General features: G+C 42.8%; 1 protein-coding gene across 1 annotated transcript; it reads right to left on the bottom strand.

Annotated features, from left to right (window-relative positions):
* Positions 1 to 10,128: 10,128 nt before the first annotated feature.
* LOC114311179 (DELLA protein GAI-like) lies at positions 10,129 to 12,679 on the bottom strand. Its single transcript, XM_028257261.2, has one exon. It carries the CDS (start codon positions 12,258 to 12,260, stop codon positions 10,413 to 10,415), a length of 1,848 nt encoding a protein of 615 aa, XP_028113062.2. The 5' UTR covers positions 12,261 to 12,679; the 3' UTR covers positions 10,129 to 10,412.
* Between the last annotated feature and the right edge of the window lie 8,083 nt (positions 12,680 to 20,762).

Below are 20,762 nucleotides of genomic sequence, written 5' to 3'. Positions count from 1 at the left end.
AGCTTGGCTCTGCCAAGAAAGAGAGAGACGTGCTCAGGGCCGAGCTAGATGCGCTGAAACAATCACGGGAAGAGGATCTGAAAAGTGCAAACAACGCCGGTTTCCTTGAGGCCGAGGAGAGTTATACAAAACAGGTCCGCGCCACCCAAGACATTTTCTTCAAGGCTAGGTGGAAGTCTGCTTGTGAACATCTTGGCCAGGGATCGGGGACCGACGTGTTCACCACTCCTCCAGCTGCCTCCCTACCGAGCTATCTCGTGCCTTACGCCAACGACGTCTTCACCGCGTTGCAAGCTGAGGCCGAGGAAGAAGGCAACGAGGAAATCGAGAAAAATGCGGAGGGAAAAAATCACACAGTTCAGCCCGGCCAAACAGAGACCGGTGTCCAAGAGCAAACACCAACGGTCAACCTGGAGGCAGCCGAGGACGAATTCACTGACCTTTTTCCCCTAGCTTAGTTTTTTTTGTCTTCTTTCTTCCTTTTTGGTTTACACATGTAACCGGGCTATCCGCCCCCCCTCTTGTAATTACTTTTCACATCAATGAAAAAGTTTCATTTTCTTCAAGTGTTTGCACGTTCTTCATGCTAAATAACGTCAGCTGTCAAAATACCTCGGCAAGACTAACCACTTTATCTAACTTATCTAACCGGAAAAAACATCGCGGTTTCCAACATAAAGTTGAGTAAATCATCAACCGCATTAACCGGAGTAAAACATCTCGGTTAAAATCACATTTTTGAACAAATCATCAACGAAATTAACCAGAGTAAAACATCAACTCATTCAACCGGAGTTAACATCTCAGTTGAGAGTCTCAGAGTTGAGCAAAACATCAACTCATTCAACCGGAGTTAACGTCTCGGTTGAGAATCTAAAAGTTGAGCAAAACATCAACTCATTCAACCGGAGTTAACATCTCGGTTGAGAATCTAAAAGTTGAGCAAAACATCAACTCATTCAACCGGAGTAAGACATCGCGGTTGAGAATCTAAAAGTTGAGCAAAACATCAACTCATTCAACCGGAGTAAGATATCACAGTTGAGAATCTAAAAGTTGAGCAAAACATCAACTCATTCAACCGGAGTAAGACATCACGGTTGAGAATCTCAGTTGATCAGAACATCAACTCATTCAACCGGAGTTAACATCTCGGTTGAGAATCTAAAAATTGAGCAAAACATTAACTCATTCAACCGGAGTAAGACATAACGGTTGAGAGTCTCAGAATTAAGCAAAACATCAACTCATTCAACCGGAGTTAACATCTCGGTTGAGAATCTAAAAGTTGAGCAAAACATCAACTCATTCAACCGGAGTAGGACATCGCGGTTGAGAATCTAAAAGTTGAGCAAAACATCAACTCATTCAACTGGAGTAAGACATCATGGTTGAGAATCTCAGTTGATCAGAACATCAACTCATTCAACCGGAGTAAGACATCACGGTTGGGAATCTAAAAGTTGAGCAAAACATCAACTCATTCAACTGGAGTAAGACATCATGGTTGAGAGTCTCAGAGTTGAGCAAAACATCAACTCATGCAACCGGAGTTAACATCTCGGTTGAGAATCAAAAAGTTGAGCAAATCATCAACTCATTCAACCGGAGTAAGACATCGCGGTTGAGAATCTAAAAGTTGAGCAAAACATCAACTCATTCAACCGGAGTAAGACATCACGGTTGAGAATCTCAGTTAATCAGAACATCAACTCATTCAACCGAAGTTAACATCTCGGTTGAAAATCTAAAAGTTGAGCAAAACATCAACTCATTCAACCGGAGTAAGATATCACGGTTGAGAATCTAAAAGTTGAGCAAAACATCAACTCATTCAACCGGAGTAAGACATCACGGTTGAGAATCTCAGTTGATCAGATCATCAACTCAATGAACCAAAGTAAATCATCTCGGTTTTAATCTCAAAATCAACCGGAGTAAAACATCTCAGTTGAGAATCTTAAAATTGAAAAGTAACAATCAGAATGCTAAGGCAAAGATGAGACACTTCTATATATTGACAAAAAGAATATTACATTCTGAAGTGTAAGGCAAAAAACTTCTTTGCACAAAAAGAAAACAAAAGCTAAAAATAGTACAGTTTGAGGTTGGCCGCATTCCTTGACCGGGGTATTCCTCTGCCTTCCAAGTCCTCCAAGTGGTATGCCCCCTTGCCTGCCAGACCGATTATCTTGTAGGGTCCTTCCCAGTTTGCCCCTAGTTTGCCTTCACCTGGCACCAGGGTATTGCCTATGACCTTCCTCAAGACCCAGTCACCTACTTTGAACGATCTGGGGTGCACCGTTTTGTTGTAGTTCCTTGAGAGCTCTTGTTGGTAGGCGGCCACATGGATGAGAGCCTTTTCCCGGCGTTCTTCCACGAGGTCCAATTCCAGGGCAATGGCTTCGGCGTTCAACTCAGGCTCAAAACTTTCACTTCTGAGGGTGGGCATTCCAACTTCCAAAGATATGACTGCCTCCATGCCATATGCCAAAGCAAAAGGTGTTTTCCCGGTAGATCACCCCGCAGGGATGTTCGGTATGCCCAAAGGACGTTAGGGAGTTCCTCGGCCCATTTTTCCTTGGATTTCTCAAGCCTCTTTTTCAACCCATCAAGGATGGTCTTGTTTGATGCTTCAGCTTGACCATTAGACTGTGGGTAAGCCGGGGTAGAGTTGTAGAATTCAATCTTCAAGTCTTCACAAAATCCTCTGAATAGGCGACCGTCAAATTGGGTGTCGTTATCAGAGATCAGAATTTTTGGGATGCCAAACCGCGTTATCACATTCTACCAGACAAACCGCTTGACGTCTTTCTCCTTGATTGTTGCCAAAGGCTCTGCTTCAACCTATTTGGTGAAGTAGTCTGTGGCCGCAATGAAGAACTTCCGGTTGCCTGGTGCAGTTGGGAGTGGCCCCACTATATCGAGCCCCCACATCACAAATGGCCAAGGGCTGGTGTGGGGAAGAAGTTCTCTGGCTGGTTGGTGAATTTGGTGGGCAAACTTCTGGCACTTCTCACATTTGCGAACATACTTCTGCGCATCGACTTGCATGCACGGCCACCAATAGCCTTGCGACATAGCTCGGTAGGTCAAAGATCTACCCCCTATGTGACTACCACAGATGCCTTCGTGAATTTCGTACAAGAAGGCGTCCATGCTACTCAGGTGCACACACTTTAGATAAGGACTGGTAAAAGACTTCTTGTATAAAGCGCCTGACGGAGAGAGCCAAAACCGCTCTAACTTCACCCGGACTTTATATGCTTCCTTCTTCTCGGCTGGAAGGGTCCGGTCTCTGAGAAAGAGGATAATAGGGTCCCTTCATGAAGGACCTAGCTCGGCGAAGAGTACTTCTGTCTGCCCGATTTCCTCAATACTGGGCCGCGGAAGGAATTCAATCAGGAAAGGGTTGGGAGATGTGCTATCGACCATGGAAGGAAGGCCGGCCAATTCATCTGCTCGGCCGTTTTCTTCTCGGCCAATCTGTTGGACCCTTATTGCCTGGAATCGCTTGATGTGGTCTCTGACCAGAGCCTGGTACTTCATCATTCTGTCATTCTTTGCTTCGTAAACCCCAAAAACTTAGTTAACCACAAGCTAGGAATCACTGTAAACCATTAGCTCGGATGCGTGCATCTGAAGCGCGCTCTTGAGCCCGGCCAAAAACGCTTCATACTCAGCCTCATTGTTTGAGGCAGGGAATCCGAGGGTGATAGAATGTTCGATAGTCAGTCCGTCTGGCGAAATCAGAACTATACCTAGCTCGGCACCGTGATGGTTCGAGGCTCCATCAACAAAAAGTTTCCACATTTCGCCAACAAAGAGTTTCCAACAGTCTGAGGGGTCCTGAGAGGCTTGAAGGTTGATGGGATCACGGTTGTTCGGCTGTTCAGCTTCAATGAGCGGTTCCACTTCAGCCCCCCTCGGCAATTTGGCGCCGGACTCAGCAAGTTGATCCGTAATGCCTAAGTCCGTAAGCGAATCGCCGGGTTGCAGTATTATGTCGGCTACAGGCTTTGTGTTGAGCGGTTCCACTTTTTCCCCCCTTGGTGATGCGGTACCGGACGGAGCAGGTTGGTCGGTGATACCCAACTCCGTCATCGTATCACCGGGCTGTGGTATTGTACTAACCGAAGGTTCTTCGACGGGGCGCGCAAGTTCCACGTGTCCGTCATCACTAAGCTGTGTTATTGCAGTCTGGCCTGCATTCACCTCCTCATCTGCCGCGGCAATATCCACTGGGCATACCGGATGAGTTCTAGGTGAGAATTCAGTAACGAAATCGGCCAATGTCTGAGCTTTGAAGGCAGTTCGTGGCTGGAATTTGACGTCGAATTGTCCCAATTCAACCGCCCACTTGAGGATTCGATCGGAGAAGTTCGCCCGTTCGAACAAAGCTTTGAGGGGGAACTCGGTCAAAACGATGATTGTATGGGCATGGAAGTAATGCGCAAATTTCCTGGAGGCCATCATCAATGCCAATGCAAGTTTTTCCAGCGGCAAGTATCTCGACTCTGCCAGTAGTAAGGTTTTGCTGACGTAGAAGATAGGGAGATGCTTGATTCCTTCCGATCGGACAAGCACTGCACTGACCGCATGCTGTGAAATGGCCAGATAAAGGTAGAGCTCTTCGCCGGGCTTCGGTGTTACTAACAGTGGCGCTGAAGACAGATACTCCTTGACCGCGGCCAAAGCCCGGTCACACTCTTCATCCCAAGAGAACTTTGATTCAAAGCTTGAAAGAAAGAGCGGCAGCGATCTGATGACCAGCTTATGAATCAATTAAGCGCGGCGGCCATACCAGCCAGATGCTGCACGTCCTTAGCCGAGCTATGCTGCTTTAACTCTTGTACGGCTCGAATTTGTGCGGGGTCTACCTCGATACCTCGGTTTGTGACTAGGAAGCCCAAAAATTTTCCAGATCTCACGCCAAAGGCACACTTAGACGCATTCAAGCGTAGCTTGTATTGTTTGAGAATGGCGAACATCTCGGCCAAGTCGGACAAGTGGTCTGCTTGATGCCGGCTCTTAACCACCATATCATCAATATAAGCCTCCATTGTCCGACCTAGCAGAGGAGCGAACATCTTGGTCACCATCCTTTGGAAAGTTGCCCTAGCGTTCTTCAAACCAAAAGGCATGACTCGATAGCAAAAGAGTCCCCTCGGTGTAGTGAAGGAGGTGATCTCGCAGTCGGGGCCATGCATGGCAATCTGATGATAACCGCGGTAGGCATCCAAGAAACTAAGCCTGTTATGTCCAGCCGTTAAGTCCACAAGCTGGTCTATTCTGGACAGTGGAAAGCTGTCTTTAGGGCAAGCTCAGTTGACGGTCTTATAGTCGACACAAACTCGCCACTTCCCATTCTTTTTTGGTACAACAACTGTGTTCGAAATCCACGGAGGGTAGTGCACTTCCTGAATAGCTCGTGCCTCAAGCAAGTTCTTCACTTCCTCTGCAACTACCTCGGCGTGATGCAGCGCCGATCTCCTTGCTCGCTAAATGACCAGCTTGGCTCCGAGGAAGACGTTTAGGTGATGACAAATAAAACTCGGATCGAGACTGGGCATTTCATAAGGCGACCATACGAAAACTTCGATATTGGCCATCAAAAACTCAACCATCTCGGTCCTTTCTTGTGCGGTAAGGCTTGAGCCGAGAAAGAAGAACCTGTCCGGACTCTCTATATCAATTCGCACTTCGACCAATTCTTCGACGGTTTTGTCCTCGGCCCTAGTGCCCACATCGTCAAGGACTCCTCGGTCTTCCGGTCCCTCTATCATTTGGACGAAGCCTTTGGCAGCTCGGCTCTCGTTGACTGCCACGAAGCATTGCTTTGACATGACTTGATCGTCCCAAATCTCCTCAATTGACCCCGTAGCTGAGGGAAATCTCATCACCTGATGGAAGGTCGACACTACGGCTTGCATAGCGTGAAGCCATCCCCTTCCAAGGATCAGGTTATAAGTAGATGGCACCTGCAACACCCAGAATTCCACTTGCTTGACCACGGATCCTGCTTTGACCGGCAGGATAATTTTTCCCAAAGGCCACTTAGGTTTTGAGTTGAAACCAACCAGTGGCGAAGTTACCGGAGGCAAGTCTGTATTCCGGAGCTTGAGCTGTTTGAATGCGTCGTAATACATGATCTCGACCGAGCTTCCCTGATCGATCAAGATGCGTTTCACATCGAATTCTTTGACGCGGAGTGTGACCACTAAGGCATCGTTGTGCGACGTCTGAATGCGCTCTAGGTACCTTGTAGAGAAACTGATCATGTCTTTTTCTTCGGTCTTGCCCTTTTTATCGCGGGCTGGACCGACAAAACTACCCTCATGTGCTCCGTTTTCTTGATCATATCTCAGAGTTCACATACACGCGCCGGTTCTACAATGCCGTAGATAACATTAACAATGCCCTAAGGGGGTGCCCCTTCTGTCCGTCGCCCAACTTACCAAGAAATCGGACATAATCATCGTCACGGATTTCACTAAGTATGCAATAAATTGAAATCTTAAAAACTGTGGTAATGCCTGTCCTAGCCTTCAACCATCTATTTGCATCAGCGACGTCATCCCGGGGATAGTCATCTCAGTCATTTCGACGACCCCTACCCCGATTTTTGCAATTTGAGCCACGGTCTGATTCCTCTATGCAATCATTTGAACGGTTTGCCTCCTGTCCGATCGCGTGTATCTTGCCAGCCGACCTCTTGTCTGTTGCTATCAGTGTAGCCTTCGCGGTAGATGCTGCCGCATCATCTTCTACTCGGATGTGCTCATTGATGCGCTGCATTAGCTGGCCCCTGGATGTCAGCTGGTGCATTGTAAGCGAGTCCCGCAGTCTATGTCCGACCAGGAGACCACGTTTGTACTGCGTGATTGCAAGGTTGACCGAGCAATCCAAGATCTCGTTGAAGGTTTCCCAGTATCTGGAGTTGTATACCTTGAACGTGTCGCTCGGCCCCATCTCGACACTGAGAAGGTGGTCAACTTCCTATTACATCTTAGTGTTGGTTTTGAAGCGCGTCACAAAGGCTTCCGCCAACTGATGCCACCTTTCTATGCTCCCCTCCGGCAGTCTCTCAAACCATTTCAAGCCCAGCTCGCCCAAGCTTGACGGAAGATAAGGCACATAAAGGCGTCATTTCGCCTATGTCCGGCCATGGCCTGTCGGAAGTGGCTTACATGCATATAAGGATCGGTTTTTCCGTCGTAGAGCGTGAACTTTGGCTGGTGGAACCCTGCCGGAAACGGTGTTGTTTCTATCTGCAGGGAGAAAGGGGTGGCGCTCAACCTTGCCAAGTCTGTGTCTAGAAGGAGTGGCGCAGGTAGGCGGGGTGGAGGCATTCCGACCTCTTCACTGGCGTGAACCCCATAGGATAGCCGCTGCAACGCCAGCACCCTCTGAGCCTCCTGCCGGCGAGCCCGTTCCTTCAAGACTACCCACAAATCCTCTAAACGAGCGGAATAAGAATACCTCAACGTCGTCGCCGGACGTGAGGGTTGATAGGTGCTATCTTGCGCGCTGGACTTCTCTACGTACGCGTCAAAATCTCCAACCTTGTAACTTCTGGTGATTGAGATGGACGGAATATGCCGTTGGCTCTGACTGCATGAACGGCGGGATTGGGTGCGCTCACTGTGGTCTCCCACTCCAGTTACACCCTTCCCTTTAACATGCCGCTTGAGATCCTCCATCTCCGCCGCCATTCTCTGGATGACGGCGTCTTGGTCCCTTAACTTGTGTTCCAGACGTCTGGCGTGCGATTCTCTCCGCCGCTGGTGACCGTCTGGACTCCGAGAGTGACCAAAGCTTCTTCTGCGCTTATCTCGCGCGTCTCTTGAGTGTCCCCCTGGAGAAGTCTCCAGGTCCGCCATAGGAAGGATGGCGGGATGTCCTTCTCTCCGTCTGCCTGACTCCGGGGTAACTCCGTCGATGGCAGACAACGGAATCTCATCGTTGTTCGCCATGGACGGCAATCAGATGAGCTTGGAAGACAAGGTTTTGTCTGTCAAGTTTCCACAGACGACGCCAATTGTACGGGGAGCAAATATTCTGGCAAGCCTGTACTCCTTTCTTCCAAGCTCCTGCCTGTCCGATCGATCTGCGAGCACAACGGCGGTGAGCTACTCGGCGGTGTGTGGCTGGAATACCCTTCCGACGATCAAGTTAGACACACACAGGGATAGAGAGAGAGAGAGGATTGAGTGTTTAGTGTAAATCTCACCAAATGTTCATTTGCCTCAGCGTGGGGGGCGCAGACTCGCTTATATACCTTCTACGCCCTAAATCTACTCACATTAGTCTCTCGACACGTGGTGCTGCTATCCCATCTGTCAGCACAAATCTACCTGAACATCACCTAACTGTCAGCCCACACCACTGGGAGCTCGGCAGCCGGGCTGCATCATCTCGGCTGTCAACGGTCGTGCTGCGCAGCTAGCTAGAGCGCTCCGCTCGCCAAGCTTAATGACGACCGAGCTCGGTTGCATTCCGGCGTAGCCAAGCTCGGGACAAGTCATGCTGGTTAGCCGTCGGCCTTCCTGCCGAGCTAACGCATGAACTGTGGAACCTAGTGAGGCAGCGGACATCTCGGCCGAACCTCACTTGACCGCTAGTACGACATCAATTATGCAACTATGCCATTACCGAGCAAGTAGCTCGGTTTCACAGCAACTATGCCATTACCGAGCGAAAATCCTTTCTGGATGGGCCAAGACTGCCACGGCCCAAATATGTTCGGCCCACAATTTGTCCGCCCCTTACCACGGCCCAATCCAAATCATAAATCTCCCTCTCAAATATAAAGGTCTATTTGGTTTTTCAAATTTTCTGAACAATATTTAGATTTAGATTTAAAATAAAGATATTATATGTAATATTGTTTTTTTACAATCATTAATAAGAAAATGAGCATATCCCTTCTACCAACTTAATGAAGACCTTCTTGACCCTTTTTAGCTCCCTTTCATATTATGTTAAAATCATATTTGATTCGTAAATAGAATAAGGAAAGTAAGTTATTTCAACACAATTTCAGCTCAATTTGAGCTATCCCAAAGAAGGGTATTGTAATCATTTTTCGGCAAAATTCTTATTACTGGAAGGTTGTCTCCCCCTCCCAAACCAACAAATTTGTTCCTGAGTTAAAAAAGTCTCCAAATGATCCATATACGGAAAAATTTTATCCTGATAAAATAATCCATTCTCATTTTTTATTCAAATCAAGCATTATCTAAAATATGTTGTGATATGCTAAAAAAATAACAAAATAAATAAAAATTAATATTTTTAACAATGAATGAGATGTACCCCAATATGCGCTAACGTTTTACCAAAAGGAAATGGTTTGGTGGTCACAAATTTTGTGACTTAGCTTGTGTTTGGCAAGAGTTTTTTTAGGTTTTTTTTGGTTATTTTAGCCACAAAAAACAAAATAGGCTATTTTAGCCATAACAAACAAAACATCACATCCAACCTATAATCATTACATTCTTCTCTCACAAAAAAAGTCAAAAAAGCCAAAAAGCCAAAAAGTCCTTCCCAAACCAAGCTTTTTAGCCCAGGCTAAAATAGCCAAAAAAGCCAACCCACTTCCCAAACGGAGGCTTAAATAGTTTAAAACTGTCAAAACGATGTTGTTTTAGCTTGTTTTGCACCTAAACGATATTATTTTGACAGTTTCAGACCATTTAAGTCACAGAATTTGTGACCCCCTAACATTGCTGAATAACTTGTGCAAATTTGAAAAAAGAAAAAATTCTAGACAACATTAAGGTCAAGTTTGACGAGTTGAAAAAAAATTAAAAAGTCAAAAAATTACTCAAAAAATACACAACTCTCAATCTTAATTTTTTCCTACACACTAATTTATACAATTTTTTAATACATATTTTTTCATAAAAAATCAAAAAATTAACCCAAACATCTATATTTTTTTCTTCAATTTTTTAGTCTAAAAAGATAAAAAATATACTTATTTAGGACATCTTGAACAACCCCTAAACTTGAAAACCCTGTCCATTAATTTGCAAAAAATGAAATAAAAGTACATAAAAATTAAAAAAAAAATAATCAAACAATTCCATAGTTGTGAAATAAATTGCCAGCCATGATAATCAGTTCGTCAAACCCAAGCATACATACGTCTTATTGGAAGGTCCTATAAATACACATTGGCATCGGTCATTGACCACTCTTGAAAATACAAAATTACAAATAAAAAAAACACAGAAAATGAAACTCTAAAGAAGTACCCAAAAAAACAAAAAAAAAAAAAAAAGAACTAGGAGAGGTAAAAGTGAAAAGATGAAATTTGACTCTCTCCTCAGAGTCTGAGGCATCCACACACTATACGGTGAGAAGAGAAGGGTTGAGTGGGTGACTGGTTGACCAAAATGGGCCCATTAAGCCGAGTTCAATGTTGAGGACTCGGTGGTAGTAGCGAGTTGCCAAGCAGAGGTGGCGATGAGGGGTCGAGTGTGCCAACCCAGCAAGAGACACCCACTGTTCTCCTCCACCCTGTACCCATCCCCACCTGCAAACAGAGCCAACAACATGCTCGCCTGCCTGAACGCGTTGGACCCCAGGTGAGCCGGATCAAACCCCGCCGAACTCATCCGATTCCTCCATTGACTCAGCGACTCGTGCCTCTCCACTCTCTCCGTCCCTTCGCAGGCCACCACGTTGCATATCTGCCTTCCCAAATATACCTCCGACATCACCACGTCCTGGCTATTTTTCGGCTGAGTCAACCCGGAGCTCTCCAACGAGTCGAACATCGTCGAGTAGTAATGCAGAGCCTCGTTGAACCGGTCCGTGAAAATGGCTCCGTTGTGGCTCGCTTCTTGCTCCACCACGGTCACAATCTTCGGCCTCATGGCCTCAATCGATGACAGAACTTTGTCAATCGCACCGGGTCGAGCCAACAAACGGTGGAGCTCGAAGACTGAGTTGACAGCCACCGTCTCAACCTCGCTGGGCCGAATATCAAGTATCGAAGCATCAAGATCGGCCAAGCTATTCGCTACGAATCCTCTGAATTCGAATTCAACGCCGATGGTTTCAGCCAACTGAGCTAGCTTCCAACCCACCTGTTGAAGAGCGTCTGTGTTATCAGGCTGGGGAGGCCCAATTCCTGTGAGACGGAAAGCGGGTGGACCGCCGGGTCGCAATGCGAGGGCTTGCATGAGAGCAGGCCACTGCATCCCCTGTTTCAAGCTGAAATCGATGACGTGAACTCGGGTAGCTCCAGCGAACGCTTCGAGAATGGCTTGATTGGCGGTGAAGTGTGCGAATTTGAGGTATGGACAGGTCTCGTAGAAGTGCATCTGAAGGACGTCGGAGGTATCGAGGGAATCGTGTGGGTAGATCTTGTAAATTCTCCGAGCCAAGGCTTCTGCGAAGTAGGTGGCGACTTTCCTCATAGCCCCTGCTTGAGACACCGCCAACAAGCCTATGTGCTTCACCAAAGCATCCGCCAGCTTCAGATTGTCTTGCTGAACCGCCTCCGCGCAGGCCATCAAGGTGTGAACCAGTCGGACTCCGGCCTCTTGCGAATCCACAAGCACCACCGGCCTCGCACCAGCACCAATCTCCGACTGATGATCATCAGATCTAATGGAAACAGTTTTGATGCGTTTATTATTTCCATTTTCCCTCCTCGAATTTTCCTTGTGTTTACAGATGGCACCACCGGGAATCGCACTCAAGTCGTACTCGGAATTGTCTTCGTAAATTCGAGACTGTTGTTGTAACTGTGGAGTAGCAAAATCAATGGTGGTGGGAGTCCGAGTAGTAGTAGTAGTAGTACCTGTACCTGTACCTGTAATAGTCGAAGAATCACCTGGAAGCAACAGAGAATCGTCAACAACGACCGAGTGGTTATGACCGACATCAAAAGCAGCAGCGAGTGGTGAAGCGTTGTTGAGCTCAGAGAGCATGCTCTGTACCCACCCAGATAGATCAGAGGGGTTGTAGTGAACAGTATCACACAAAAGGTGAGAAATCCCATCATCAGGAGCAGTACCCATGACCATCTCCAGCTGCTCAAGCTTCTGCGCCACGTCAGCCATGTCCGATGATTTCACCTTGTATCCCAACACCTCCAGCAGCTCATCCATTCCGCCTCCTCCTCCTCCACAAATCCCATCATCGGGGTGGTCTTGCCACATCTTCCCCTTCTCCGCCCCCATTGATGAACTCTCTCCCCTGTCTCGCTCTCGATCTCGATCTCGATCTCGATTTCTCTTCATTGTGTCTCAAAATTTACTTTCCCCAATTCCTCACTCGCATAAATTTCCAAATCTAATCTCTCCTCAATTGACCACTGCTTGAAGGTTTTCGATCTGCTTGGTTTTTCGCAACACTTTTTCTTTTACTACTTTGTGAGAGAGAGAGAGAGAGAAGTGCTCGTGATGGGGCGCGAGCTCCAAGAGAGGAACTACAGGTAGAAGCAGAACTGGAGGAGATAAGGAAGAGGAAGAACGGACGCCATAATAAATGTTCTTTTTTGTTTCCTTTTCTTTTTGTTTTTCTTTTTCAATTATTATTTTACACCATCAAAGTATTATTAAATTTTCGCTTTAACCCCTAAATTTTAGATTTTTTAAATTTTAATATAAAGGGCAACTGTAGTAGCATTAGAGCTGCAAATAAATAGACCCTTTGGTGAACAAATTCAAATTTGATTTGAAAAGGACACCTTCAAACTTAATTAGTTAAGTTTTTATTGTGATTAAGTTCGAATTCATTAAAATATTAATAAAAAAAGTCATACATATTAAAGTTCGGCTCATTAATTAGACCCGTTTATCATTTATTTAAATAACATAAAAATACGAATAAAAAATAAGATAAATATGTTATTTATATATGTAAATCATATAAACGTAAATAATAGTTAATTATAGATAATACATTTATATAATAGTAATGGTAGATATTCAGGGTGTTTGAGAAGGAAGTTTTTTTTTTTCACTAAAAGACAAATTGGTTATAAAACCAAAAAAAATAAATCCAAACAAAATATCACATCAAATCTCATAATTATTTTACTTTTTCTCTCACAAACACTACATCCAACTACAAAAAAAAATCCAACTATCTTCTCAAACACAAAAAAAAATTTCTCCAATAACATTCTACAACTAAAAAAACCTACAAAAAAATTCACTTTCCAAACACCCACATTATTATTTTGATAAAATATTGACTTTTTTTTTAATATTTTATATATCTTGTATATATAATTATACAATCAAAATTTCAATTATAATTTTAATCTCATACTACAAGTATGAATTTATAATTTATTTGACTCGTTAAAACTCGTGAACAGACTCGAGCTCAAATAAAACCAAAACCAACTCAATTCAAGCTTGATTCGTTAAATTTTTATTGAGTTTAAACTCAAACTAGTTAAAATCTACATAAATAAGTTCAAATATACTACAATAACTCAACTTGTTTACAACGCTAAGTAGGACTAGGCAAAAAATTATAAATCAATTCAACTCAAACCAAACCATATGGAGCAATTGGGAAAGCTAGTAAAAAGTTACCTTTTAGCTTTTAACCCATTTTGAGTCGCATCACCTCTTACATTTTTTACACACAAAAGAATAAAAAAACCAAAAATAAAAAATAAAAAAACTAACTTTTAACCAACTTCCCCAATCACTCCAGCTTGATTTGATTTTTCTCAATATACATCCAGTTCTAATTTTTAAAATAAGGAAAATGTAATTTACAATTTGACTAAAGCCATGAACAATAACAAAGGAATGAGAGATTTATGTGATAGTAGGAAAGGAACAAAGAACTAGGGGTGTAAAAAGAAAAAATGCATAAAAACTAGGGGTGTAAATTTGGCTCGGCCGATGTCAGGCCTCGCGAGCTCCCGCAAAAATTTGGGTTAGGCCAGGTCAGTCCATGAACCAAAAAATTAGGCCCCAACCCAGGCCCATGGGTATTCAGGCCTAGGCCTAGACTTAGGCTTGGGCAGGCTTGAACATTTTTTTTTTTATTTTTTCTACTAAAATTTTATTATTTCTCTGCCGGGGCCGGGTCTTGAGTGAGCCTTAAGTGGACAGATGGATCAGGTCGAGTCGGGCTTCAAAATGATAGCTCAGGCTCAAGCTCAGGCTCAGGCTCCACGGCCTATCCTGAGCTGCGGGCGGACTTCAGGCCACTCACAGGCTGCAAACCATTTTTACAATCCTAACAAAAGCTTAAAGTAAACAATAAAACAGTCGAAAATTTACAAACTCATAAACACATTCTATGAGAGAAATAAGTAGGAATGACCTCCCTCCTGTCCGTGATCAAACTGGAGAGTACTGTTGGATTTGTGGAGGTCCACCACGGGTTCTGTTTCGATAATTCAAACTGTTCAATGTGCAAAACTCATCGAGCACTATATAACTGTAAAAAAATTATATTGATCGGATATTGATAACTATGTGATCAAATCAAATTTTTGTAAGCCGTTTGTTTTTCACTGTCTATTTTTTTCATACAAAATTAATTTGATCACCTGGCTATCTATATCCGATCAACGTGATATTTTATAAACATGTAGTACTCGACGAATTCTACATATTTAACGGTTCGTATTTTCAAAATGGACCTGTGATAAGTCTCCACAACTTAATAATACTCTCTAATCCGTGATCCGACTAGAGTAAAGCCAATTCCAAAGTAATTTCTTTGAGAAGTGAAAGTACAATACTTTTTGATGACTCAAGCAATCAATTATTATAATTCATTCTTTCAAATTTATAGAAACAGATAATCCTATATTTTGTGCAAAAAAATAAAGAAAGAAATGGAGTGAGATGGGAAGTGAATTGCAAATAGTCAAAAAGATAAAATAAAGAAAACGAGCATGGAAAAAAAAAATAAAAGAAGGAAAGATATGAAGGAGTTAACCAAAAAAAAGGTAAATTATAAACACATCTTGAGATTTATTTAAATTATAAATTATTTTTTATGATTTTAAAAATTATATTATGCCCTCTAAGATTTCTAATTTCATAACAAATAGGTTCTTTTATTAATAAATCATTAAGTTAATTAACAGTTTTTAATAATATTAAAATTTTATTTCAATTAATAATTCAAATAATTTTATTATTGTATTGGTGAACAGTTAAAAATTTCACTTTTTCAATTACTTCTGTTAAATAAAATTTTTTTGATAGGGAGGTATTTGTAATTTTTCAAACTATAGAGGACAATTCATATTTTAAATAAATTTCAGGAGGTGTATTTATAATTTATCCAAAATAAAATTAAAATGTTTTTTTAAACAAAAAAGTTACGGTCTAAAATATACTTAGAAATGAATATGTGGGGTAGAAGTTGAATTGATGAAATATAGGGTGGTTCACATGAAATAAATATGAGATATTGATGTGAAATTTTGAGTAATTCTTTAATTTTTTATTCGAATGCATAGCTTTACTGTTCTTTAAAACAATTACTAGCCAATATATTAAAATTAATTTTTAATTCAAAATACATTCTAAAAGGGCAAATTACATATACACCCCTCGAGGTTTGGCTAAATTACAGATGCCCCCCTGAGGTTTGAGAAATTACGAATTCCCCCCTGAATGCTATATTTGCATAAGAAATTAGGGGGTAATTTGTTATGAAATATAAACCTCAGGGGGCAAATTGTTATGAAAATACAAACCTCAGGGGGCGGGATGTAATTTCCGAAACCTCAGGGGGTATCTGTAATTTAGCCAAACCTCGAGGGGTGTATATGTAATTTGCCCATTCTAAAAATGTATAATAACTTTACTCTTTCGCATGCATTACATTCACCATTAATGATCATGGTGCGCAAAATAATACATAATTTCATAATGCTACCAAATTCTTCATGATTCTTATTATTACGTTAATTTTCCTCTTTTTCAATCACTATGTATTTTAATTAATTAAATTAAGGTAAATTATTGATAAATCTCATTTAGAAGTATTTTAATCTAAGAAGTCTATAAAGGAATTTTTTAACCCATTTAGTCCCATGTATGTATAGTTTTATTCCATAAAGTTATTTTTCTTGATTTATACTATTTTCTTGGACACTTATATCCTTATATAATTTTAATACCCTTATAAATATTTTTTGAACGGTTAGCAATTTTATGATGCAAACATTCATATTTTAAAATTCACATTAGTAGGAATGTAAAATTAGCCCGTGGGCAGCCCGAAATCCGCCCGCGAGCCGGGGTGGGCCCGGCCTGTTGACAATGTGAATATTCACACTGACATGTTAACATTCATATTAATATGAGTGTAAAATTGGCCCGCATCCCGGGGGAACGCGAATCCCGCCCGCTGTCCATAAGCGGCCCGGGGCGGGTCCGGTCCGCCCCGTTGACAATGTGAATATTCACATTGACATGTTAAGATTCACATTGATAAGAGTATAAAATTGGCCTGCAGCTCATGGCTGGCTGGCCAGCCAGCCAGCCCGCCCGCCGCCCTGGGAGGGCCCGGCCCGGCCCGGCCCGTTAACAATGTAAATATTCATATTGACATGTTAACATTCACATTGATAGGAGTATAAAATTAGCTCGCGCCTCGTGGCTGCCCAAAACCCGCCCAAGGCCCATGGGCGGCCCGATGCGGGCCCGGCCCGACCTACTGACAATGTAAATATTCACATTAACATATTAATATTCACATTGATAAGACTATAAAATTGACCCACAGCCCATGGGCAGCCAAAAGCCTGCCCGCTGCCCAGGGTGGGCCCGACCCGGCCCGTTGACAATGTGAATATTCACATTGACATGTTAACATTTACATTAATGGGAGTGTAAAATTAGCCCGCGGCTTGTGGCTGCTCGAAACCCGCCCACGGTCCATGGGTGGCCCGGGGCGGGCCTGGCCCGGCCTATTGACGATGTGAATGTTCACATTGACATGTTAACATTCACACTGATAAGAGTATAAAATTGGCCAGCGGCCCAGGGCCAGCCCGGCCCGGCCTATTGACAATGTGAATATTCACATTGACATGTTAACATTCACACTGATAAGAGTATAAAATTGGCCAGCGGCCCAGGGCGGGCCCAACCCAGCTTGTTGACAATGTGAATATTCACATTGACATGTTAACATTTACATTGATAGGAGTGTAAAATTAGCCCGCGCGTCGTGGCTGTCCGAAACCCGCCCATGGCCCATGGGCGGCCCGACCCGACCTGTTGACAATGTGAATATTCATATTGATATGTTAACATTCACATTGATAAGAGTATAAAATTGGCCCGTGGCCCATGGGCGGCCAAAAGCTCGCCCGCTGCCCAGGGCGGGCCCGACCCAGCCCGTTGACAATGTGAATATTCACATTGACATGTTAACATTCACATTGATAGGAGTGTAAAATTAGCCTGCGTTTCGTGGCTGCCCGAAACCCGCCAACGGCCCATGGGCGGGCTCGGTCCAGCCTATTGACAATGTGAATATTCACATTGACATGTTAACATTCACATTGATAAGAGTATAAAATTGGCCAGCGGCCTAGGGCGAGCCCGACTCGGCCCGTTGACAATGTGAATATTCACATTGACATGTTAACATTCACATTGATAAGAGTATAAAATTGGCCCGCAGCTCGTGGGCGGTCCGAAGCCCGACCGTAGCCCGAGGCTGGCTTGGTCCGACCTGTAACAATGTGAATATTCACATTGACATGCTAACATTAACACTAATAGGAGTGTAAAATTTGCCCGTTGCCCGAAACTTGCCCGCAGCCCGGTGTAGGCCCGGCCTGGCCCGGCCCGGCCAGTTGACAATGTGAATATTCATATTGACATGTTAAAATGCACATTGATAGGAATGTAGAATTGGCCTGCGGCCTAGGGCAGGCTCATTTCGGTCTGGCCCCAAGCATGTCCGAGACCCTAGGTTAGGGCCTAGGTCATCACTTTGAAGCCCCGTCCGGCCCATCTGCCCGCTTAAGGTCCATTCAAGGCTTTGTCCGAGGCCCAGCCCGCGCCGAGGTGCAATGTATTTTTTTGTAGAAAATAATAAAATTTTGGTAGAAAAAATTAAAAAGAATTAAAAAAAAATGGCCAGGCCTGCCCAAGCCCGACCTAAGCTCGAGGCTAGGCCCAGGCCCACCGACCTGACCTGAGGCTGGATCCATCGGCCCGTCCAAAGCCCGAATACCCTTGTGCTAGAGCTAGGGCCTGGGCCTAATTTTTTGGCCTGTGGGCCGGCCGGACCCGGCCCGGAAAAGGCTCGTTTGGGCCCGGGCTCGAGCCTAGTCCAAGACCCTAGGCTAGAGCCTGGGCCATCACTTTGAAGCCCGGCCCAGCCCATCAGCCCGGTTAAGGCCCATTCAAGGCTCGGTCCGAGGCCCGGCCCACGCGCGAGGCCTAGTGTCTTTTTTTGTGAAAAATAATAAAATTTTGGTAGAAAAAATTAAAAAGAATTAAAAAAAAATGGCCAGTCCCGCCCCGGGCTGCCCACGGGCCGTGGGCGGGTTTCGGGCAGCCACGAGGCACGAGCTAATTTTACACTCCTATCAATGTGAATGTTAACATGCCAATGTGAATATTCACTTTGTCAATGGGTCGGACCGGGCCCACCCTGGGCCGCTGGCCAATTTTATATTATTATCAATGTAAATGTTAACATGTCAATGTGAATATTCACATTGTCAACAGGGCCGGGCCGGGCCCGCTTGGGGCCGCCCACGGACCGTGGGCAGGTTTCGAGCAGCCACGAGGCGCGGGCTAATTTTACACTCCTATCAATGTGAATGTTAACATGTCAATATGAATATTCACATCGTCAACGGGTTGGGCTAGGCCCACCCTAAACCGTGGGTGGGCTTTTGGCCGCCAATGGGCCGCGGGCCAATTTTATACTCTTATCAATGTGAATGTTAATATGTTAATGTGAATATTCACATTGTCAATGGGCCGAACCGGGCCCGCCCGGGCCGCCCATAGGCCGCAGGCAGGTTTCGCGCCGCCACGGGACGCGGGCCAATTTTACACTCCTATTAATATGAATGTTAACATGTCAATGTTAAAATTCACATTGTCAATGGGCCGGGCCTGCCCCGACCCGACTCGAATTTTTCCGGGCACCCACGAGGATCGACATGGGCCGGGCCCCCACACATTAACGATATGAACATTCACATTGACAGTGTGAACATTCACATTATGGGTATTTTGGTAATTATGTCACCCATAAGACTTATTGAAACATAAGAAAATAATGTGAACTAAATGGTACATAAATAGATGAAAAGGGTATTTTGGTCTTCTTATCTCAAATAGGACCTAATGAAATAGTCAAAAAGAATATGGGTTGGATGGAATAAAACTCTTAGAAAGTGGATTTATCAAAAAAGCTCCCATTACTTTAATGTATTCTTGAATTAAACTAATTAATTGATTTTTTATATAAATATTAATTATTAGGATACAAATTTTTTTATTAAAATTTGAATTTAAAAATATATAAATTCATATAATTAGGTATACATCGCAGGGTAGAAAATTGAATTATATGATGATCATATGAAAAAAAATAATAACATATACTCCTTTGAAATGGATCTTTCAAAATATAATATTTTGACACTATATAGAATGCTAAAATATGACATTGATACAATTAAAATGACAATATACTAAAAATGGTCTAACAATTAATTTTTTTGTTCTGCGTAAAAAAGGGCCTAACGCTACTAAAAATAAAGAAATCTCGTAACCAAGTCAAACACAACTTGACATTGATTGTATTTTAAGTTCGGTCGTAAAATTATATTATCATAAATTTATATATTAAGAACAAATCATTTTATAGTTAAGTTGGCAGAATAGTTTTTGTTCATTGTGTACTAAGGCTAAGTTTGGAAAGACTAAATAAGTGTACTTTTTGACTTTTTATGAAATATGGGTTGGATTTGGGTTGGATTTGAAGTGATGTGTTAGAGAGGTGATGTGACTTAAATAAGATGATGTGACTTAAATAAGATAGTGACTTTTTGACTTTTTGAATTTTTTAGAGGATGCCAAACTTGGCCTAAGTTCAAAATTTGGTGGATGTATTTTTCCTCCTAATTGTAAATTATACTTTTACTTCTAAAGTAAGAAAACTTAAAATTTTTTAAGATAATTTTTAAATTTCTAAACCCAAACTAGTTTCAAAACCATCCTCACTCTAAAAAGCTATTCCCAAACTCAACAAAAGAGGGTCGATGAAGTGTTATGAGATAATATTTTTAATAAATGATGCGGCAAACTATGTTTGTAAAAAATTATTTTTATTTTTATTTTAATTGATCAATCTTTTTGTTTAAGGATCAAATTGGAAAAAAGGCATATACTATAGTTGTAAAAGTGTAATTTTTATTTTTAGTTACAAAAATATAACGGTTGATGAAATTTGGACCAAGGAAGTTAGAATGTGATAGTTCAGGGGTCATTTGTTAATACTTTGGTTTCTTTTTTCCTTTATTTTTTATTTTTAGAGTGTGGAAATGAAAACTTGTTTAGTTTAGTTTAGTTTATTTTTATTTTTTTTAAAAAAGAAAGAAATTGATTCCCAAATTTTCAATTTTTTTTTCTTGGAAATGAAAAAAAATTATTTTCATTTTTTTTTTTCAAAAAAACAAGTTTCACTTTCATCTTCCTCCCCCACAACTCACATCCACCACTACCCAACAGGTTCTAGCCAATTGCCGATGAGCTTTGGCCGTCGGTCAA

Source organism: Camellia sinensis, chromosome 4 (assembly GCF_055761805.1).
Source record: "Camellia sinensis isolate YWXY chromosome 4, ASM5576180v1, whole genome shotgun sequence".
NCBI classification, from domain to species: Eukaryota; Viridiplantae; Streptophyta; class Magnoliopsida; order Ericales; family Theaceae; genus Camellia; species Camellia sinensis.
The sequence above is the reverse complement of the archived record's forward strand: the minus strand, read 5'-3'. Positions and strand labels throughout refer to the sequence as shown.